The sequence below is a fragment of the Erinaceus europaeus genome, chromosome 19, assembly GCF_950295315.1.
Source record: "Erinaceus europaeus chromosome 19, mEriEur2.1, whole genome shotgun sequence".
Lineage (NCBI taxonomy): Eukaryota > Metazoa > Chordata > Mammalia > Eulipotyphla > Erinaceidae > Erinaceus > Erinaceus europaeus.
In genome coordinates, this window is record NC_080180.1 from 21,664,455 (window position 1) to 21,687,183 (window position 22,729).

Here is a 22,729-nt window from a genome sequence, read left to right on the forward strand (position 1 = left end):
TCGGGAGAAATTCTTTTAACAATTCCCCCTCCTCTATCTGCAAACAAATCCACGTGCACATGCACACACACACTTTCTTTCTTTCTTTTTCTTTCTTGCATCTAGGGAAATAGCTTAGCTGGTGGAGTGCAGGACTTGCACACCTGAGTCTCCTGGTCTTATCCAGGCACCACGTGAGCCATCGTGGTGCTCTGGTTTCTTCTCTTGTGTGAAGCTGTATCTCATATGAGATGACTGAAATGAATCTATAAAAAAACCCACATCTGTAAAGATTTATAAAAGCCCAAACTTTATAAGAGCCTAAAATAAGCACATACTATTGCTTGTCACCTGAGAATCAGATGCCATCTGCCGGTGTGCCAGCCTCAGGCAAGGCTCCTAGCTGTGCCCCTCTCTAGGCTCCAAGAGGCTGAGATGGCAGGGAACATAGAAACTCTTGTTTTCCAGCGGTGCTAGGGGAGTGAGGGTGTGTTGTGTTTGCCCTGAGTGCGCTCCTGGGCCCAGGCTGGCGGGGGCCTGTGTGTGTGCCCTGGGCCCGGAGGCAGTGCGGTTCTGCCTCCACCTGCCTGGAGACTGAGGGCCGGCTCCTGTCCCTGGAGGAGGACTCGGGCCGGGTGGAGGAGTTGCAGGAGCTCCTGGAGAAGCAGAACTTTGAGCTGAGCCAGACGCGAGAGCGGCTGGTCACCCTGACGGCCACTGTGACTGAGCTGGAAGAGGACCTAGGCACGGCCCGCCGAGACCTCATCAAGTCGGAAGAACTGAGCAACAAGCACCAGCGGGACCTCCGGGAGGTGAGCGAGGGCTGGGAATAGAAGGCCATGGTGGAGAGGGCTGGCTCAAGGGGGCTGGGAGAAGACCTAGCTCTTCAGGTGGGGCTGGCACCAAGGGGGCCGGGAGAAGCTGCCCTCCTATGCTCCCTCTGCCAGGCTCTGGCCCAGAAGGAGGACATGGAGGAGCGGATCACCACGCTGGAGAAACGCTACCTGGCCGCCCAGCGGGAGGCCACGTCCATCCATGACCTCAATGACAAGCTGGAGAATGAGCTGGCCAATAAGGAGTCTCTGCACCGCCAGGTAATGCACCCAGCTGGGGTGGGGTGGCCAGAGGCCCCCAGGAAGCTTCAGTGGTTAGATGAGACTTGGGCTGCCCTGGGAGAAGTAGGGCATCCCAGGTGGCCAAGAGCCATGCCTGCCCCTTCTTGTCTGGGTACTCCCTCTGAGTATGCCCCCCACCCCCTTGGCCAGTGTGAGGAGAAGGCCCGGCACCTGCAGGAGCTGCTGGAGGTGGCAGAGCAGAAGCTGCAGCAGACCATGCGCAAGGCAGAGACGCTGCCCGAGGTGGAGGCTGAGCTGGCCCAGAGAATCGCAGCCCTCACCAAGGCGAGTGGGCGAGGGCCAGGGGTCACCCTGTCCCCCACTTCCTGAGCTCTGAGGAGCCATGCAGTGAGTGTGAGGGGAGTAGTGGTGGTGGGGGCACATGGGGCTGGGAGTTGAAAACTCCTGTCAGCTGGATGAGTGATCTCTGTCCTCATTACTGGACAGAATGGGCAGAAAGGAAGAGGCTATGCCAGTGTGAAGTCTCTCACCATCTTTGGGACCACTGGGCTTAATACTCCCTCTAGCTTGGGTCTTTGGGGGCAGACATGGTGGTAGTGGATGAGGACTTTCATCTCTGGAAAGGTGAAAGCTGAGAGAAGTTATGATCAAAGTCTACACACTTGGAAGTGGAGAGAATTAGGCTGAGAATTTTTTTTTTCCTTAGGAAAGTAGAAACCTTGAGTTCTGGGCTAATGAGACAGCATAATGGTTATGTAAAAAAAACCCTTCATGCTGGAGGCACCAAAGATACTGGGTTCAAGTCCCAGCTCCACCATAAGCCAGAGCTGAGAAGTGCTCTGGAAAAAATTAATTCTAGATCTCAGGACCACCTTGGCTGCTTGAAGACTGCAGTTTTAAGATAAACTAAAGGGGATATGGATTTTTTTCCCCATGGGCACTTGACTGTATAGAGCAGCCATTCCTGGGGGTGTTCTGGCTGGGCACGTGACAGATCTGGGAGATCAAGAGAGATGCACACACATAGACATACTGTGCTTGCAGCAGGCTGGATGCAGTGGGGAGGTCTTGTGTGGATATTCCTCCTCCTACCATGGAGAGAGGGAACGCTAGTGTGTCAGCTTGGGGACCCTGGGGACAGAACCCACAGCCTGGCTGTCGGTGCCTCATAGACCCAGGGCTACATCTGCTACTGCTGCCAGCTAGCTCTGTCACTTGGACAAAATTCCTTGGGTGTTGTTGATGGTGTTATCTCTGTGATGATGGGGTTGAACTCGGTGGCTTCCGAACTTTCTCCAGCACCTAGGAACAAAGGGCTGAGTTTAATGAGTAGCAGAGGTTGTATGTGTGGGACGCCAGCCGTCAATTCTAGTATCTCCCAGAACTGACAAGTGATTAATATATTCAAGTGAGTCACAGTAGGAGTGCTGTCAGGGTGATTCCTGACGATTCTGTGAGCAGAGACAGTAAGGTCTCCATCTCTGGAGATGCATGAATGGAAGGGAAACCAGACTGGCATTTGTCAAGTGCCCACAAGTCACAAGGGTTTTTGGATTGGTCCATCTCATTTGCAAAGTGGTACAGTGGGTGATATTTCGACCCACATTTTGCAGAGCTGAGCTAGGGAGAACACACATGGCATTCAGGATCTTGCTCCAGGTCACACAGTTGGGAAGAGAATGAGCAGGATTTGAACCCAGCTTGGCTTGAGTCTGTGCTTTTAAATGAAGGTCTGTCTAGAGCACAGAGATTTGTGGGAGCTCAAGCTTTCAAATGGAGTTTATTTTTATTTATTTTCTCTCTTTGGACTATAGGGAGAGACTTTACAGTCTAGTCTAGTCTAGTCTGGTCTCTTGAGCTGCCAGTTCTGAGATGCTTTAAGACTCATCATAAGTAGGAATAAAGGGGTGAAGGGAAAACTTGCTGGAGTTTTGGCGGTACTGGGAAAGGCAGAAGTGAAGGCGATTTTGTGCTTAGGTGTTAGGTGGAGGCCTGGGCTTGGTATTTGAACCCTGGTCCCCAGAGGCCACCCTGTTTGCAGGAGGGTGTATTCCCTAGACAGCCTATTTCCCACCCCGACCCCAGGCTGAGGAGCGGCATGGCAACATCGAGGAGCACCTGCGGCAGCTGGAGGGGCAACTGGAGGAGAAGAACCAGGAGCTGGCTAGGGTGAGGGCACAGGCTAGGCTTTCCGCTTCCCCTTTGCCCAGGGGGCCGATTGTGGGGGCACTGGGGAAGAGTCACCAAGGGGCAGAGGAGGAGGTAAGAGAGCTGGAGAGAGGCCCCTGGTGCGTTAGCAGGTGGGCTGGTCGTGCAGGTGCGCCAGCGGGAGAAGATGAATGAGGACCACAACAAGCGGCTGTCGGACACGGTGGACCGGCTGCTTAGCGAGTCCAATGAGCGCTTGCAGCTTCATCTTAAGGAGCGCATGGCGGCCCTGGAGGAGAAGGTGCCGTGGGGTTGGGGCCAGGACTCGGGGGGGCGTGGCCAGAGAGAGAGGGCCCGATAGTGGGGCGGAGCTGGGCTGGATCAGCTTGTGAGTGGTTAGTCGGGGCTGGGCGTGGCCCGGTGTGGGAGGGGCCTGAGGGGCTGGGGGGCGTTGCCTGGAGAAATGGGGCTGACTGAGAAGGGAGGGCGAGGCCTGAGCTGCAGAGGTGCTGGGGGTGGGCCCTAGCTCCCAGCTCTTCTCTCCAGAACACGCTGATCCAGGAGCTGGAGAGCTCCCAGCGGCAGATTGAAGAACAGCACCACCACAAGGTACCCAGCTGCAGGCTGGACATGCACACTCTCATACACACGCATATACACACACACACCCCTACCAGCGGTAGACTGAAGAACAGCACACACACACACACACACACAGCCCCATCCCACCTGAGCCATCCAGTCCAAGCATCACCAGCTGCCACCTGGAGGAAAGAGCTGCTGGAATTACAGGGGGGCCGCAGCAGGCTGGCCCGGTGAAGAACTTAACAGAAGGTGCTGGTGGAGTCTTGCACCTCTGAGGAAGCATTAGCCAACGCCTCTGCATTTGTACACGACCTGTTGCAGTGAGCCCTCCCCACCTGCCCCCTCTCCTGGCTCTGTCCCTCACTTGCCTGCCATAGATAAACCTTGAGTTGCCTTCCAGTCAGACCTTTTTTTTTTTTTTTGGGTGTCATCCATGAGTTTGGCCTAGGGCCCTAGCTTTGGACTGTGCAGTGTATTCTTCTGTTTCTCCCCAACTCTGCTGTCCTCTCTATTCCTGTCTCCCCTCTCTGTCTCTCCCTGCTCTCCCATCCCCACCCGGGGCTTGCCTGGCACAGGGCCGCCTGTCTGAAGAGATTGAGAAGCTGCGCCAGGAGGTGGACCAGCTGAAGGGTCGAGGGGGGTCGTTTGTGGACAGCCTCCATTCCAGGTACTGCAGCTTGGGAGGCAGATGTGCGGGGACGGGGTCCTGGATAGACCCTGAGGCAGGAGACACCCTCCCAGGGCCTCCAGTTCAGGCAGGCCACTGAGGTTCAGGGAGCTTGGCTGTAAGCACCCAGCTCACTCAGACAGATTTTAAGGGAGTGGCTATTCTCTAAGGGAAGAAGGGAAGCAGTTCAGCAGAGGGACCAGGACTGTCACCTGCCTCCTTGTCAGAGGGTATGCCTTTGAGAGGGGCTGATGGCTAGTGTGCTCTCACCCTCACCCTTGGCGGGGGCATGCTCAGGAAGTGCCTGGCTCACTCTTTTCTTCTCCTTCTCCTTCTCCTCCTCCTTCTCCTCCTTCTCCTCCTTCTTCTTCTGTCATAACTCTGGCTTGACTTTTTTCAGATAGAAAGGTAGAGACAGAGTGAGAGAGGGAAAGACACCACAGCACCGAAGCTTTGTCCAGTGCAATGGGATCTGGGCAAAAATCTATGTCATGGGCATGACAAAGCAGGCATCTCCCCCACCTCAGGTGAGCTGTCTTGCTGTCTTCTAAGTAATTTTTTAAAAAGATAGATAGACAGATACATAGATAGAGAGAGAGAGATATCATAGCATGGAAACTTTCTTCATGGTGGTGGAGGCTGGCCTCGAGCCAGGGCCTCACACATGGCAAAGCAGTGCACTAGCCAAGTGAGCTGTTTCACTAGCTCCTAAATTTCAGTTTTTTAGATTTGCTTATTTTCATGGATGAGTGAGAAAGGCTACTCAGCTCTGGCATATGGTGATGCTGGAGGTTTGAACCTGGTGCCAGTGGGGCCTTAGGTGTGCCAGTCTGTGTTCCTGTACAATCTGTACCATCTCCATGGCTCACTCTAGTTCTTTTGCGATGCAGTCTCTGGGACATGGAAGATCACTGCTAGGCTCTGGAAGCAGGTAGGCAGTAGGCAGGATGGCAGACAGCAGAAGAGACGGAATGAGATTCCAGAACCTCGTGACTGCTGGAATCCAGATGCCATGTCACTCAGACAATTTTTCTCTTTTCCTGAAAAGATTTATTTTATTGCCATCAGTGCTGTTGCTGGGTATTGGTGCCTGCACACGAGTCCACCATATAAGATGGCCATTTTTTCCTTTTTCCTTTATTTGATAGGACATAGAGAAATTGAGGGGAGTTGGGGTAATAAAGAGGGAGCGAGACAGAGAGATAGCTGTAGTATTTGCTTCACCGCTCATGAAGGTTCCCGCCTTCAGGTGGTGACTGGGAGTCTTGAACTTGGGTCCTTGTGCATTATAATGTGTATGCTCAACCGGATACACCACTACCTGCTTCTTCCCCCGAAAACATTTTACAATATGGGGAGTGGAGTTTTCTTCCTGATGCCTGAATTTGGTCCCCATTTTAGGGGATTACTGGATTTTTCTCCACATTTTGTGAAGAAGCAGTTGGCATGAAGCTCATACTTGGAGCCTGCCCTCTGCCTGGGGAGGTACAGAGAAAGGAGGAGACTGAAGTGGGTGATGCCACCCTGTGGTCATGGCTCCTGCCATTTCTGTCCACTCAAATCCTCTAAGATGATAACTCTTGGAGCTCCCTTTGGTCATGTTGTCACCATCACAGGGAAGTAGAGATCCGCTTTCATGAAGAGAGGTTAATGGGGCAGTGTGTAAATGTGCAGGGGTCAGGCTTGAGTCAGGCAAAGGGTCATTGAACTTGAAAAAGAGAAGCCTATGGCTGTCTGGGGGTGTTAGAGACCTAAGTACCATGGGCAAGTCCATCAGGAAATACAGTACAGGAGAGGATGTGTGTGTGTGTGTGTGTGTGTGTGTGTGTGTGTGTGTGTGTGTGTGTGTGTAGGAAGCAGGGAACAGAGACCCAGATTAGCTGTGGGGTTCCTCCCTAGGTTGCTCAGCTCAGAAGACATCCGCCCACCCCACCCCCAACTTTATGAGCTTAGGACTGAGTTGCAGGGGCAAAGACAGAGAAAAGCAGAAATTCCCCTTCCCTTTTGCTTTTTTGCTTGCTTGTGGCAGCTGTGGGAGCCTAGAATCTGAGAGCAGGATAGACTTTTGGAGAGGTCAGCTGTCCACTCACCCAGTCTCTGCTGCGTTGTGTGAGTCCTCAGGCTTCCAGGAATGCTTTGCCTGCATGTCATCCAGACACATAGGCCAGATTCGGGGGGGGGGGGGGCAAGGCAAATTACTGGGGAGAAGACCAGAAACAAAGCCCCGTAGAGCTAAGAGGACCCCGAGACATCACCCCTTCCAGCCTCTTGGGACTAGGCCCCTCCACACCATTCTAGCCTGGCGACCCAAGAATGGCTGCTTGAATATGTAATGGGTGGGGAGCTCAGCTTGTACTACTTATTCATATATTTTTGCCACTAGAGTTATCACTGGGGTCCTGTGCCTTCATGACTCCACCACTCCCAGTGACCATTTTCTCCCTTTTATGGATAGATAGAAGATGAGAGAGAGAGAGAGAGAGAGAGAGAGAGAGAGAGACCACAGCACTGCTTTATAGCTCATGGAGCTCCTTCCTGCAGCTGCTCCTCTGTGGTGGTTGGGTGCTTGAACCCACATCCTAGCACATAGTGACGTGTGTTTTCTACTTGGTGAGCCACCTCCTGGCTCTTGGACTTAGATTTTTATTTATTTTTTCTTGCCACCAGGGTTATTGTTGGGGCTCAGTGCTGGCACTATGAATCCACTGCTCCTGGCAGCCATTTTCTCTCTCTTCTTCCTCCTCCTCCTCCTCCTCCTCCTCCTCCTCCTCCTCCTCCTCCTCCTCCTCCTCTTCTTCTTCTTCTTCTTCTTCTTCTTCTTCTTCTTCTTCTTCTTCTTCTTCTTCTTCTTCTTCTCCTCCTTCTCCTTCTCCTTCTCCTTCTCCTTCTCCTTCTCCTCCTCCTCTTCCTCCTCCTCCTCCTTCTTCTCCTCCTCTTCCTCCGCCTCCTCCTCCTTCTTTTTCTTTAGGACAGAGAGAAATTAAGAGGGAATAGGGAGATAGAGAGAGGGAGATAAAGATAGTCACCTGCAGACTGCTTAACTGCTCATGAAACTGACCCCCTGAAGGTGGGGAGTGGGGGCTTGAACCTGGGTCTTTGTGCATGGTAATGTGTGTGCTTAACAGGGTGTGCCGCTGCCTAGCCCCCTGGATTTAGCTTTTCTCAAGCCACCAGCTACAACATAAACCAGCTCTTGTCAGGTCTTTCTATTTAACGGAAAGCCACCTCCCTAGGAGGCCGCCAGTCTGACCCTTGAGGAATTGACCTGGGAATAAATTGCCACTCTCTCTGCTTACATGGCTGCTCTGCCCAGTTTAGCAGCAGCCCTAGGTCCTGCTCAGATTCATCTTCTCCAAGCTGAAGGTCTCACAGCCCTTGGGACCCAGTGGGTGTGAGCTGGGGTGCTCAGTACTCAGTGTGCTTTCTTTCCCACCCCCTCACTCAAGGTCACACATGGGCAGCACAGGGGATGTGCGCTTCTCCCTGGGTACAGCCACCCACGTACCCTCAGGCCCGCATCGCCGATACTCAGCACTGCGGGAAGAGTCCGCCAAGGTGAGGGGGTATCAGAGTGTGGGAGAGTCTCCCCAGGGAGTTTGGGGTCAGTTTGGCCACATGCCTGGCTCCGGTTTCAGGCGCCTGGTATGTAGTGCAGAGCCTACCCCTCCACCCCCTGCCCTCCCCCATGTCCATGACAGCTGCAGCCCTGGGGCTGGGGCCACAGTCAGCTGCGACAGCTGTGCCCCCCTCGCCTCGGCCTCCTGGTGGGCAAGGGCTGGGGCTGGCGGGCGGCCAGCAGTCCCTGGGGGAGCACTGAAGCGTGTGCACGTGCACCTGGGGGTACAGACATGTGCTTCTGGTGGTTGGGGTGGGGTGTGGAGGGGCAAATTGGAATTGGCAAGCTTTGTGGGTCAGAAGCTGTGGTTTGTGGGATGGCGTGAAGATGACAGGTTAACTGCCCCCTGGGGTGACACTGCAGCTTCCTGAGCAGCTGTGAGTTTAGGCCAAGTTGTTGGGTGGATTCTGGGGGAACAAGAATGATAGGGAGTAGAAAAGGACCAACCCACTCTCAACTTCTGAGGAAATGTGATTCCTTTCTTTTTTTTAAATTTTTTATATTTATTTATTTATTTTCCCTTTTGTTGCCTTTTTTATTGTTGTTGTTATTATTGTTGTTATCATTGATGTCGTTGTTGTTGGATAGGACAGAGAGAAATGGAGAGAGGAGGAGAAGACAGAAAGGGGGAGAGAAAGATAGACACCTGCAGACCTGCTTCACCACCTGTGAAGGGACTCCCCTGCAGGTGGGGATCTGGGGACTTGAACCGGGATCCTTAAGCAGGTCCTTGCGCTTCATGTCATGTGTGCTTAACCTACTGCGCTATCGCCCGACTCCCAGGTGATTCCATTCTTGCACCATAATTTCCAACCAAGTTCCTTCCTGAGCCCAGATCCTCTACAGGGCCTTGGGTACTAGAAGGTAGAGAAGGGGAGACTCCTACTACCCTATTAAAATTATTATTTTTTCTTTTAAAATAATTTGTATTTGTTATTAATAGCTTGTTACAAGATTATAAGATTACAATGTATGACAGAAAAAGAAGTGACTAAAAAGCTGGACAAGGGCAAGAGACAGGCTCACTCACTCACCAGTGGCCTTTTTAGCCACTATCAGGCCACCCTGTCACCTAGGATCTTAGATGGGGATCGTTGGATTCCCCCCATAGGTAATATGGGCCTAGACCTTTGATAGATCCCTCTCTTTACCATCACTGGTCACACCCATTGGAAGTGTCACTATAAGTCCTGTTGTAGGCTTCTACAGGACCATACCCTCACTATGAAATAGTAAGGGCAGAGACTGCCTTACTCTCCAAAGGGGGGCTGGGCCAGCCTACTCTGCCACTCTGAAATGAGTGCAGGATGTTCCCATCTGTGACTATGGACTCAGTCTGGAATTACTATTATTTTAAATAATTATTAAGGTACCTCTTTCTCCCCTCTCATCCCTTTCTTCATTTTCTTAACAGAATAGCTATTTTCCAGAAACTAGGAAAAGTCCTAAGGGGGAACTTGGGGTTTGGGACTCAGAGGGTGGGATTTTAACCTCTCCATCCCTGGCCACCAACCTCATCTTTCCCACTCCCCCTTTTGGCTCTTCCTTCCCAGTCCTATGCACTTTGCTCTTCTGGGTCCCTGTCCTCTCAGGAAGCTGAGAGAGTGGTTTCTGAGAAGCTCTCAGCATTCAGGGTTGACCTGTGTGATGTGCCCGAGATGCTGGAAGACATAAGACAGCCAGAGCTGCTTGGCCTTTCTTAGTCCCTGGCTCATTCTGGATCATTGTTTGTATTTGTAGACATGGGAGAGCCTTTACATAGTGCTTGCTTTGTGCTGGGCACTGTGCCATGTGCTTACAAGTCTTTCCTTATTAAGCCCACTGATGGACTAGGGACCGTTACCATGCCCTTTTATAGGTAAAGAAACCGAAGCACAGAGAGGTTAACTACCTTTCTCATTACATGGATCTGGGATTCCATTTTTCTCTAGACTCTATTCCTAACCAATCTTCTCTCTAGCTCCTTGAGTTAGAGTGTATTTAACAATTCTGTATTTATTTATGAGAGCAAGAGAGAGTCAGCATCACTGTAGCACATGTAATGCCAGGATCCAACTCTGGACCTCATGCTTGAGAGTCCAACACTCTGTCCACTGTGCCACCTCGTAGGCTGTTGTAGTGGTTTCTTAGCTTTAATCCACATGGAAATCACTCAGGGCTCTTGTTAAAATGCAGATACTGAACAAGTAGGTCTGTGGCAGAGTGTGAGAATGTGCCTTCGTTCCTTTTTCTTTCTTTTTGTCACCAGGGTTATCGATGGGGCTTGGTATATACACTGTGAATCCAGCTCTCCTGACAGTCTTTTTTTATTTTTCTAGATAGTGACAGAGAGAAATTGAGAGGGAAGGGGTAGATAGAGGAAGAAACAGACTGTAGCACTGCTTTACTGCTAATGAAGCTTCCCCTTGTATAAGTCAGGACCAGGGGCTTGAACCCTGGCCTTTGTACATTGTAATTTGTTCACTCAACCAGGTATGCTACTGCTCAACCCCAGAATGTGCATTTCTAGCAAGTTCTCAGGATGTGTTGGTGCTCTTTGGTTTTCAGGGCTGTCTGCCCCTCAGCTGTCTGGTGTGTCTTATTACTCTTTTTTTTGCCAAGGACTGGGAGTCCTCTGCTCTGCCTGGGGTGCTGGCCCCCACAGCCACCCCTGCCTTTGACAGTGACCCTGAGATCTCTGATGTGGATGAGGATGAACCAGGGGGCCTGGTGAGCTCCATGGATGTGGTATCCCCCAGTGGCCATTCGGATGCCCAGACTCTGGCCATGATGCTGCAGGAACAGCTGGATGCCATCAACGAGGAGATCAGGTGGGGAGTTTGAGGGACAGGGGTCCCCTCTGTACCTGGACACTGCAGGAAAAATCCTGTCTTATATCTTATCACTGTACCCTAGGGTCCCACAGTCTGGGAGCTCTGTGTGGGCATCAGGCTCCTGGGCCAAGACAGGCAGGATCTGAGATTGGCTTCTCAGGCTTTGCTTCTCTCGATCTGGTGATGTGGCTCAGGAGGGGACTGTGTTTCTGCATCTCCTTCAGCTAAACACAATCTTTATGAGTATGGCGCTCACTTACATAAGCCACCCCAGATTGAGGACTTGATAAAGGTGAGTGTCCATCTGGTTACAGTCTCTGCCAGAGGCAGCATTCTTGGCTTTTTATAGCTAAGTGCAAAGAAACCAGAGACTTTGAGTGGCTGGTCTGAAGTCACACAGTAAATAGCAGAACCAGGCTTCAAGCTTGGATCTAATGTCAGTGACTGTGCCTGGCCTCCCATCACTGATAAGGCATCAAGCAGTAACCCCGGGCTTGGAGTGGTGGCAGCACCTGTACTGTGCCTGGCCTTGCTAGAGGGTATTACTCCTGACAGTGAGGGAGAGCTGAGTGCCAGCATCCTGGAGCTGTGAGGCTGACAGAGGGCTTCTGACTCACTGCTTCTCATACTTTCAGATCTTATAGTGAAAAGCAGATTACACACACACACATACAGCAATCATAGGACTGTCAACTTTAAAGAAAATCATTTGTTATATAACTTATTCATTTATTTTATTGCCAGAAGGGTTATCTCTGGGCATGACAAATCCACTGCTTCCAGTGACCACTTTTTTTTATTTTGGTCAACTTAAAAAAATTTTTTTTGCATTATCATTTATTTATTGGATAGAGACAGCCAGAAATCGAAAGGGAAGGGAGTGATAGAGAGGGAGAGAGACAGAGAGACACCTGCAGCACTGCTTCACCACTTGTGAAGCTTTTCCCCTGCAGGTGGGAACTGGGGGCTCAAACCTGGGTCTCTGAGCACTGTAACATGTACACTCAACCAGGTGTGCCACCACCCAGCCCCTTTTTGGTCAACTTTGGTTCTGCTGAGTGGAACACTAAAGATAACTGCCCTTGCCTTTCATAACTGTTCTCCAGAAGAGAGAACATGTTTAACATCCCTCAAGTGGGAAAGACACACTCTTAGAATGAAGTCCTGTCCCTGAAGGGTGCTGCTTTCTGCACGAGGCCCTGCAGTGTGTGCGTGTGTGTATGTGAGCACGTGTCAGACACACCCCTGCCCTCAACACACTGTTGTCATGAGTTTTCTCATTGTTCCATGGAACAGGGGTCAGTGCCAGTTAAAAGCTCCGTGTTTGGGAACTAACTGCTGACTTGGAGCACTCCTAGCATTGCGTGTATGGGAAACTGAGGCCAGAGAGCAAAGTGTCAGACTCAAGGCCACCTGTAGTTAGTGGCAAGACAGAAATTCTGACTTCCAGAATTGTGTGTGTATGTGTGTGTATGTGTGTGTGTGGTCTTTGTGCTCAGCTGCCTCCTGCAGCAGTTGCTTTTGCTCAACTGGGGTGTTTGTTGAAGTTGTCCAGTTGAAAGAAGTTTCTAGATCCAATGCAGTGGGTCCCCGCAGACCTGCAGGCCTCTTGTGCCCTGGTCATGCCAGAAAGCAGCAGGGTTCTCCTGTGCATTGCCTTCTGTATGGGGCTCCATGCTGCAGGTGGGGCTCAGGTCCTGCTTCCTGTTGGGCCTAGATGATAGTGAGCTCGGTTCCGTCTGCCTTCCAGAATGATCCAGGAAGAGAAGGAGTCTACGGAGCTGCGTGCAGAGGAGATTGAGACGCGCGTCACCAGCGGCAGCATGGAGGCTCTCAACCTGAGCCAGCGTCGCAAGCGCGGCTCTATCCCCACCTCTCTGACTGCCCTGTCCCTGGCCAGTGCGTCACCTCCACTCAGTGGCCGCTCCACGCCTAAGCTCACCTCCCGTAGTGCTGCACAGGACCTGGACCGTATGGGGGTCATGACCCTGGTAAGAGAGAGTCCTGGGGCAGTGGGTGCGCAGGCCTGTCTTTACTGGGCTCTGGGGCGGTTGTGATGGTGCTGTAAGGTGTGGGAGACCCTGGGGGGGTCCCTTCCCACTGTCATGCCAGCAGGGCCCATGTCCCATGTCCCCTGCCATCTCCCTTGAGATGAGCGCAAGAGCTTCAGAGGCTTGGCCACTGCCCACACCGTCTCCACATTTCTAGAGGAATCCCTGGCCCATCCTCTTTTTCCGATATGTTGTTCTCTCCAGGCTCTTGAGAGACACGGAACCCCCTCCTCCCATCCCAAGACCACCAGACTCCCCCTGGGGTGGACTCTCAGGTGTGTGCCGAGTGGGGTCTGAGCTCACCCTGCACTCTCTCTTCCAGCCCAGTGACTTAAGAAAGCATAGGAGGAAGCTGCTGGTGAGTGCTGACTGTCACCAGGTACTCACGGGTTACCTCTGCAGGCCCTGCTCCCCGGGCTTGAACTCAGAGAGGCCCCTGGGGCCTCCCCACAGCCCTCCTTGTCTGGTCTGGGTAGGCAGGCCCCGCATCTCTCCCTCTATGCCCTGACGACTCCACTGTCTGTTCAGTCGCCAGTGTCTCGGGAAGAGAACCGAGAGGATAAAGCCACCATAAAATGTGAGACTTCTCCTCCTTCCTCACCCAGGACGCTGCGGCTAGAGAAGCTTGGCCACCCAGCCCTGAGCCAGGAGGAAGGCAAGAGGTAAGTGGGGAGCCCCCCCAGCCCCTCCCTCTGAACTGCTCCCAGAGAGAGAACCACTACCCTGTGACCACCCCATTGGGGAAGGAAGGACAGCCTCCCGGGTCACCCCTTGTCCCCCAGCTCTGGCCCATTTCTTCCTGGGGTCTCACTCTCCTCTCGGGTGACTTCACCCTGTGTCTCCTCCTCTGCCCCCTGCTGGCTGTGGCCCTGCAGTGCCTCGGAGGAGCAGGGCAGCAACCCCAGCAGCAGCAACAGCAGCCAGGACTCCTTGCACAAGGGCGTCAAGCGCAAGGGCATCAAGTCATCCATCGGCCGCCTATTTGGGAAGAAGGAGAAGGGCAGGCTGATCCAGCTGAGCCAGGACGCCGCCACGGGCCACGGTCTCTGTCCCTTCCCTGTGGGTGGGTACGTGGAGGGGTGTCAGGAGCAGGAGGCTCTCAGCTGTGGAGAAGAAGGTTTCTGTGCGAGCTCATTCTCACAAAGTGGGGAGGGTGAGGGGAGTGTCCCCCCCCCCAGGTCTTTTCCTTTTTTCCATGTTCATTGGGGAAGGTTAATGTTTTATAGTGCAGTTGTTGACACATGCGTATATTTGCTTTCCATTTTTTGAAAAATATTTACTTATTATTTTTTAATTTGTTAAGATAGAGAGCAATTGAAGGGAAGGGGGATAGGGAGGAAGAGGGAAAGAGAGACACTTGCAGCACTGCTCCACAGCTCATGACGCTTACCCCCTTCAGTGGGGACTGGTGCTCGAACCTGGGTTCTTGCACACGGCAGTATTTGCTCTCAATCAGGTATGTCACTGCCTGGCCCTGCTAGGGTGTGTGTGTGTGTGTGTGTGTGTGTGTGTGTGTGTGTGTGAGAGAGAGAGAGAGAGAGCACCAGAACATCACTCTGGCACATGTGATGCTGGAGCTCTAAGTCTAGGCCTCATATTTTTAAGTCTAGCACTCTAGCCACAGCTCCACTTCCTGGCCTCAAGCCATTTTTCAATTAGATTTTCTTTCTTTCTTTCTTTCTTTCTTTCTTCCTTCCTTCCTTCCTTCCTTTCATTTTTTTAAAAAGATTCTATTTATTTATTTATTAATGAGAAAGATAGGAGGAGAGAAAGAGCCAGACATCAGTCTGGTACATGTGCTGCCGGGGACTGAACGCAGGACCTCATGCTTGAGAGTCTAGTTCCTTAGCTACTGCGCCACCTCCTGAACCACTAATTAGATGTTCTTTCTGGTGTACGTAGCCTCCAGGACTAGTCATGGCTTAGCAGACATTATGTTCAAGAGCTTGGACTGGGGTAGTGTTACTGCCATCTCTGTGGCCATACTAAGTTCTAGAACACGTGTGGCTTGTGATCAGACGTTGGCTCTCATCTGTCCCTTCCTTCTCCCTTCTCTTCCCCTCTCCCTCTTCTTTCCTCCTCGTCTGTTCAGTCATTTGTGGAGCCGACACTGATTAAATAACTACTGTAGACGAGGCGTAGTATTAGGTGTGGGAACAAAAGTCAGTTCTTTCAAGAAACTCAGTGACTAATGGAAAAGAAGGAAATAGTTCAGAGCTGGGACCTCACTCAAGCACTGAGTGATCTGGTGCCATGGGGCCTCCTGTGTGGCTCCTGAGCTTAAACCTGAGCCACAGATGAACTGTCTCTCTGGCCCTGAAAAAGAAAAATGCTAGTGACAGTTCCCTAAACAGAGAGATGATAGAGATCCACCCAGGGCGGCGCTGTGCACTTCCTGGCTGAGCCAGGTGTGTTGGTGACTGGCTGAAGTTTGGAGCTGAGTAGGAAGTAGCCAAGAAGGGGTGTGCGTGGGGGGAGCAGCGTGGAGCCAGGAGAGGCAGGTGTTCCTGGGGGTGAGAGCTCTTAGTGGGGAAGAAAGGAGTGGCCTGCAGTGGGCTGGGGTGGGAGTTGGGGCATCTCCTCAGGGCCATGCCAGGCCCCTTGAGACAGTGGGGCCACTGATGTATTTTGAGCAGCAGAGGAACCTTTAAACCCAAATGCATAATTATACATTCCCTGCACCTCAGGAAGGTGTGAATCAGGGAGGATTCTAAGCAGGGAGGAGGGGGAGAGGGAGATGGAGAGGAGGAGAGAAGGAGGAGGGAGAGAAGGAAGAGGAGGAGGTATGAAGAGAAGATGGAGGAAGAAGAGGAGGAGGTAACAGAGGCCCCTCTGCTCAGGAGGTGGGCTCCTCTGCTCTGAAATGGGTGGGGCCACACAGGGACAGGGTGCTGAGCACCAGCCAAAGCAACAGGGTCTGTGACAATGGAAGGAGGCATTTGGCATATGACTTTGTGACTCCTTGTGGCCGCACACCTCACAGAAGCAACAGCTTACAGGGCTTTTGGCGTTACCCTTCCCTGCACCCCTTCGGGCTCTGTGGGGTCTGACCAGGAGACCCCAAATTCATAGATACTGCCTCTGCCTGAAAGTCCCTGGGGTTCTGACATTTGCTCAAAAGACTCTTAGGAAATGCATCCAAGAAACACAGGCCTCTCCATGTGCCCCATTCCTTCCCTTGCCCAGTCAGGACACTCCCCTTTGAACCCTATTCCTGTCTGGGGCTCCTTTGCACCCTTGTTTGGAAGATGGACTAGCAAACACCTCTAAGACCAAGGCTGGAGTGGGGGATTCCCCAGGCTGGGGGTGGCTCACTCTGGTGACCCCCCCCCCGCAAGAACAGGGAATAGGTGGTCCCACCAGTCTTGCTGGGCTTTTCTGGCCAGTAGAGCACCCTGCTGGTCCACCCAGCCAGGGACCTGGGGAGCAGGAGCAAAGGGCCACTGATGGCTGTGCTCTCTCCCCCCCCAGTTCTGCTTACAGACTCTGAGCTCAGTCTGCAAGAGCCCTTGGTGCCTGCCAAGCTGGGGACCCAGGCAGAGAAGGATCGGCGGCTGAAGAAAAAGTAAGAGCAGAGACTGGGCTCCACCAGGATGGGACCCCTACTCCCTGGGCACTGTGGGGGTGGAGCTCAGACCTTTCTTAAGTGAGGCACCTGGCCAGTTGGGCACAGCAGGGGCTGGAAGAATGATCTTAGGATGAGCCAGGAAAAAGGAGGCTGGGACTGTGGGAGATGGACCTGGGGAGAGCAGATGGAGTGGAGAGCCCCTCAACTTGTGGGCACAGAGAGGGGCTCCTGCCTGTGTCTTGATATCACCCTGGTTTCAGGCAGAGAGGAGGTGGTAGGCAGCCCAGGGCTGGCAGCAGGCCCCTAGGAGTGTGTGTGTGGAGAAAGGAGGTAGGGTTGGCATCTACAGTTGTGCCACTCTGAATGCAGCTGAACTTGCCTGATCTCAGAAGCTGAACAGTGTCGGGGTGGTTAGTGTTTGGATGGGCGAGAGGGAGGAGGGAGGATGAGTGAGTCTGCTCTTCTTCCTGGAAGGCACCAGCTGCTTGAAGATGCCCGCAGGAAGGGGATGCCCTTTGCCCAGTGGGATGGCCCCACAGTGGTCTCCTGGCTGGAGGTAAGTCTGGCCAAAGGGAGTCCCCCTGGGGCTCTTATGGGAAGAACTCTAAGGAGTGGAAAACTCCTTCGGTAGAGGGATGGTCTCTCTTTTTCTTTCTGGTGTCTGGGCTTCACACATGTACAAATTTACTGCTTCCAGACCACTTTTTCATTCAGACGGAGCTACACACATATACAAACACACACACAACAGCACAGGCATTCCTCTGTAGTGCCAGGGGCTTGAACCTGGGCCACATGCATGGCAAGGCAGGCACCCTTACAGCCTTCTCACGTTTCTTTCCCGCTAATGGCATGGCTGCCTTGTCGAGCAGGCGGCATTACCCCTCTCTGGCAGACACTGTGGGCTCTCTGGAGGGCAGAGTGGGTGCCACATGTGAGGCCTCTGCCAGAGCTGGTTTGGTCAGGGCAGCTAGGGGTCACTGAGCTGCAGGGCCTCACAAACAGGTTGGCTTTTCCTAACGGTGCTACCCCCTATTAGGGAAAACCCTTCATATTCCCAGACCTCAGACTTTTCATCTGAAGAGAAGGAATGAGAGACATTTGACAGTCAGCTATTGCTTTCTCCCTCTGCACTGTGGTTCTGACACCTTTGCCCCTTAGTGCTTTATCGTGCTCTAGGCAGTGGGGCCCTGGTCTTGGGGAAGAGGGTGACTTCCACTCCTTGCCCTGTGCCCGCAGCTCTGGGTGGGGATGCCAGCCTGGTACGTGGCTGCCTGCAGGGCCAATGTCAAGAGCGGGGCCATCATGTCAGCCCTGTCAGACACGGAGATCCAGCGCGAGATTGGCATCAGCAATGCCCTGCATCGGCTCAAGCTGCGGCTGGCCATCCAGGAGATGGTGTCATTGACCAGCCCCTCTGCGCCCCCCACCTCCAGGACTGTGAGTGACTGTCCTGCCCACCCCCACCCCCAGGACGTTTCCCAGAAACCCCAGGATAAGTGCTCACAAAATTGCCCTTTTGGGAGTGGGGTGGCCTAAATGGCCCTTGATGACTCTGATTCTAGAAGGATCCCAGCAGGCCTGCCCTCTGCATCCTGTATATCTCTCCTGGGCTGTATTGCCCCATCCTGACTGTGCCAGCAGTTCTGGAATTCAGGCCAGGTCCCCGGGCTTCTGTGTAGCTACCAGACTGGGGGATTGGAGTGGTTACAAGGGAGCAGTGAAGGTGTGAACTGGAACACTTGTTTTTTTCCTCTTTTTAAATTTATTTATTTGTTTATTTTTATTAAGGGGGTTAGTGCTTTACAGTATAGTCATTGACACATGTATACAATTTCTTTCTGTAGTGGGTTTCTAGAGTTTTCTTCCTCCCTTCTCCTCCTCCCTCCCAGAGTCCTTTGTTTCAGTGCCATATATATATATATATACATTTAAATTAGTGATTTAACTGTGTTTTACAAGATTAAAGATAATAGGGGTATAGTTCCATACAACTTGCCCCTACCCTCTCTACCCCTCCCCCCCGATGATAACCATCATAGTTCCCTCAAGGTCTTAGAGATGGGTTGACTTATTCTTTTCCTCCAAGTTCATGTGTTTCAGTTCTCTATATTCCACATATGAGTGAAACCATCTAGTAGCTGTCCTTTACTTCCTTACCTACTTCACTAAGCATAATCACCTCCAGTTCCATCCATCTTGTCCCAGTGGACACAATGTCATCTTTTTAAATTGCTGACTAGTACTCCATTGAGCATATGGCCCATTGCTTCTTTATGCAGCCAGCTGTTGATAGGCATTTAGGTCACGTCCATATTTTGGCTAGTGTGAATAATGCAGCTATGAACACAGGAACACATATAACCCTTTAACTTAGTACATTCTTATCTTTTGGACAAATGCCCAGGAGTGGTATTGCTGCATCCTACAGTATTTCCATTTGCATTTGTTGAGGAATTCTTCATAATAGCTGCACCCATTTTCCTTCCCTCCAGTGGTGTGGTAGTGATGGCAGGAGTGCTTATGAGTGCAGACTGGACTGCAGACTCTCAGTGTAGTCACCCCCACCACTGGGCCAGTACTCCTCACCTGCCCGCCCTTCACACATCTGTCACCATTCAGGATGGATTTGCCAGGTGTCTCCCATGAGCCAGGCACTTTGCCCTGCAGCATGCACTAGTGACATGAGCTGCTCAGAGCTGGACTCTGAGACTCAGGGGGAAGGGAAGACTTTGGGGACAGGGCATTTGTCCTTGTCCTTGGGCTCCTGGTCTGATAGAGACCCTGGGAGGGGGCACACTAGGACCAGCTAGATTTCTCCTCTGCCTGCAGTCTTCCGGGAACGTCTGGGTCACCCATGAAGAGATGGAAACGCTGGCAACATCCAGTAAAACAGTGAGTTGGACCTGGGCCAGGGGTTGGGACTCATGGTCTCACGAGGACGCGGGAAAATACAGGGAGGCAGAGGGCGGCAGGTGAGCTAGAGTGAGGGTGTCATGCCTGGGTGTGGCTGGGCTCTGTCTGTGGGTGGGGGGTTGGAGGGGGAGCAGAGAGACTAGGGGCAATTAAGTGTGTATGTGTGTGTGTGTGTGTGGGGGGGGGTCTATTCCAGGGCAGGGAAGCTCCTCTCAGCCTCTGGTGTAGTGGAGAAGAACAGGGCTTGGTTACACTTTGGCTGCTGTGTGCTTGAAGCCGTGGAGTCCCGATCCTTGGTGGGGGAATGGGCAGGACTAGGATAGTCCCCACTGTCTGGTCTCCCATTCTCACAGTGATAACACAGGCACCAGCCTCTGTCCCTCCACCACTGTCCCTCCCCGCCACACACCCTCACCTGCTCAGCCTATGGGCTGCCCACCTCTTCCTCTCCCTGGGGCTGAAGGGTGGCTGCCTGGGCCATGACTTTGCCTGTTTTCCTCACACGCTGCTGCACTTGTTCCTGCCAGGACAGTGAGGAGGGCAGCTGGGCTCAGGTAAGACCCTGCCCTTGTCCAGCAGCCTCTCAGGAGTCCAGGATGGTCTCCTGGCAGGTTCTCTCCTGCAGGACTCACGAGTCCCTTGTCTCTTGTCACACGAGTTCTCTCCGCCTGCTGGGCTAATTTCCCTTTTCACTCCCCTGGTTCTAGTTTCTCACGATGATGACAGGGGAGCCCCAGAGGGCTTTCCCCCAGCATGCCTCCCTCTTCCCCTCAGATGGACCCTCTTCCTAAGAATAATGAGACTCAGATCCCTGCAAAGCCCCTGCTTCTCCCTGTCCCTCTCTCAAGGGGAGCCCTTTAATGCTGAGCAGAAGCCTTGCATTCATTCATTCCTGAGCAGATGTCAGTAGATAAGCATTAGCCTGCTGGGCACCAACCTCCGGAGGCTCTCAGAATGCAGAAGTCAACAAACGGAGCCCATGTGTGGCAGCAATCTTGTCATTAGACAAATAAGTGGACAACATGTCAGGCAGAAATAGTTTTGTAGAGAAAAATGAGGCCTAGAACAGTGGATTCTTCCAGGGAGGCCCTGTCCATAGCAGACTGGGTGGGGCTGGGGTGGGCACGGGGCTCAGGAGTAGAGCACATGCCCTCGTGTGAGGTCCTGGGTTCAATCTCTGGCACTGCAATACCAGAACTCAACAGGCCCCTGGCTTCTCTCCCCCCCCTTTCTCTCTCTCTCTTCCTCTCTTCCTCTCTCTAATAAATATCTTTCTCTCTAAGGAAATAGAAAAGTTAATAAAGTCTTCCAGACAAAATCAGAAGAGTGGACAGATCAGTTATGGTATCAAACCCTATTTAGTTCAGTACTGTCTGGAAGAGAGAATGGATGAATCTATTTATTTATTTATTGCCACCAGGGTTATCACTGGGGCTTTGTGCTGGCACTACAAATTTACTGCTCCCAATTATCATTTTTCCTTTTTTTTTTCTTCCTTTTTTCCCTTTCTATTTTATTTTGGTAGGACAGAGAGAAATTGAGAGATGGAGAGAGAGAGAGATGGAGAGAGAAAGACACCTGCTGATCTGCTTCACTACTTGTGTAGCATGCCCCATAGTGGGAAGTGAGGATTCAAATCTGGGTCCTTGTGCTTGGTGATGTGTGTGCTCCATTGGGTGTGCCACCGCCTGCCTGGCCTGAACCTTAAAAGTATGATGCTAAGGGGAAAATTCAAGTCCTCAGACAACCATAGAATTGATGTGTGTGTGTGTGTGTGTGTGTGTGTGTGTGTGTGTGTGAGTGACAGAGACAGAGCTAGAAGACCACTCAATTCTGGCATATGGTGGTGCTGGGGCTTGAACCTGGAACTTCAAGCATGCAAATCCTGTGTTCTACACTAGGAAATCCCCCCCCAGCCTAAGAGTCATAGACTCTTATGCTAAGACTTGTGTACAATTATCTATTGCATAGATAAAGGTGTATTGGCAACTGTTAAAACTTTAAGCAAGGGTAATAATAAGCCACAGGAAAAACAACAATAATAATAGTGTAGTGGTTACCTCCAGGGGCAGTAAGGGCTGGGGCAGGGTGGCCATAGACCAGGGCCCTTTACATGTTTTTTTTTCCCCCAAGTATTTAGCCAGTGGCCCAGGTGAGGCCTGCTTCCCTCAGCCACTCTGTGAGTGCCTGTCACACAGTCTGTCCCCTGGGCTTGAGGCCGACAGAGAGGCAGAAAAGCAAGCCTGCCACCCAGCCTGGCAAATGTACCCCAGAGCCCACAGGAAGGGGTTCACGCAGTGGCTTCTGTTTATTAGTGTAGCTAATTGATAAGTGAGCAGCACTATCTCATTTCAGGAGCTTGAAAAGTTCCATTTAAAACCACCACCTCCCGCCACCACTACCGCTATAAGGTACCCAGCAGCCAGGGAGGATGGAGTGACGTCTCTCTCAGCCAGCTCTGCCAGCCACACCCTGCTGGTCCTGCCAGCCTCCCCCGTAACCCTCCACCTTGTTCCCCAGACCCTGGCCTATGGGGACATGAACCATGAGTGGATTGGCAACGAGTGGCTGCCCAGCCTGGGGCTCCCGCAGTACCGCAGCTACTTCATGGAGTGCCTGGTGGATGCGCGCATGCTCGACCACCTGACCAAGAAGGACCTGCGCGTGCACCTCAAGATGGTGGACAGCTTCCACCGGTGAGTGAGCTGGAGCCAGAGCTGGGCTGGGGGCGTCTGTCTCTGGGAATCAGGAGGCCCCAGATCTCCTTCAACAGTCTGTTCTGGGTGGAAACAGCCTCCGTCCCAGGAAAGCTGAAGCTTGGTATCAGCCTGCAGTTTGAGGAGTTGAGTCTCTCAACTCCAACCCCTGAGATGAGAAGTTGGGAGCAAGGTGGTGGCTTACCTGGTAGAGCGCACATGCTACCATGTTCGAGGACCAGGGTCCAACCCCTCAGTCCCCACCTGTAAAGGGGAAGCTTCGTGAATGTTGAGCAGTGTTGCAGGTGTCTCTCCTTCTCTATGTCTATTGTGTCCCCGTCCCCAAGATTCTCTTGCAGTCCAGCTGGTGAGAGCGCTGTTCTGCGATCACCCTCACCCTCTGTTTCTTATCCCGTCTCTGGTGGGATGGGGGAGAAAGAAAGAAAATGAGATGCTATTTCTCATTAGCTTCCCTTCCTTTTCTTTTGTGTCTTTCCCTTTCTTTCTTTAGTCCTTCCTTCCTTCCTTCCTTCTTTCCTTCCTTCCTTCCTTCCTCCCTCCCTTCCTTCCTGGTTCTTAGATTAGTGATTTAAACTGATTTACAAGATTATAAG

The 22,729-nt window shown here is 52.3% G+C and overlaps 1 protein-coding gene across 17 annotated transcripts in view; it reads left to right on the forward strand.

Annotated features, from left to right (window-relative positions):
- PPFIA4 (PTPRF interacting protein alpha 4) overlaps nt 1-22,729 on the forward strand; it is a 56,312-nt gene that overhangs the window by 20,890 nt on the left and 12,693 nt on the right. For 6 of the 17 annotated variants that reach the window (XR_009546321.1, XM_016187687.2, XM_060178608.1 and 3 more), the window contains 19 exons: nt 600-791; nt 927-1,073; nt 1,245-1,379; nt 3,141-3,224; nt 3,373-3,504; nt 3,750-3,812; nt 4,364-4,455; nt 7,902-8,010; nt 10,673-10,881; nt 12,635-12,875; nt 13,258-13,293; nt 13,464-13,597; nt 13,811-13,977; nt 16,407-16,500; nt 16,978-17,059; nt 17,743-17,943; nt 19,336-19,398; nt 19,947-19,973; nt 21,940-22,115. Coding sequence is in view for 16 of the 17 variants with exons in the window: in XM_016187687.2 (XP_016043173.1) it covers nt 600-791; nt 927-1,073; nt 1,245-1,379; nt 3,141-3,224; nt 3,373-3,504; nt 3,750-3,812; nt 4,364-4,455; nt 7,902-8,010; nt 10,673-10,881; nt 12,635-12,875; nt 13,258-13,293; nt 13,464-13,597; nt 13,811-13,977; nt 16,407-16,500; nt 16,978-17,059; nt 17,743-17,943; nt 19,336-19,398; nt 19,947-19,973; nt 21,940-22,115 (2,384 nt within the window). In the remaining variant the exon portion in view is untranslated. The remainder of the gene's footprint in view (nt 1-599; nt 792-926; nt 1,074-1,244; nt 1,380-3,140; nt 3,225-3,372; nt 3,505-3,749; nt 3,813-4,363; nt 4,456-7,901; nt 8,011-10,672; nt 10,882-12,634; nt 12,876-13,257; nt 13,294-13,463; nt 13,598-13,810; nt 13,978-16,406; nt 16,501-16,977; nt 17,060-17,742; nt 17,944-19,335; nt 19,399-19,946; nt 19,974-21,939; nt 22,116-22,729) is intronic. The other 11 variants (XM_060178598.1, XM_060178599.1, XM_060178603.1 and 8 more) reach the window with 7 other exon arrangements.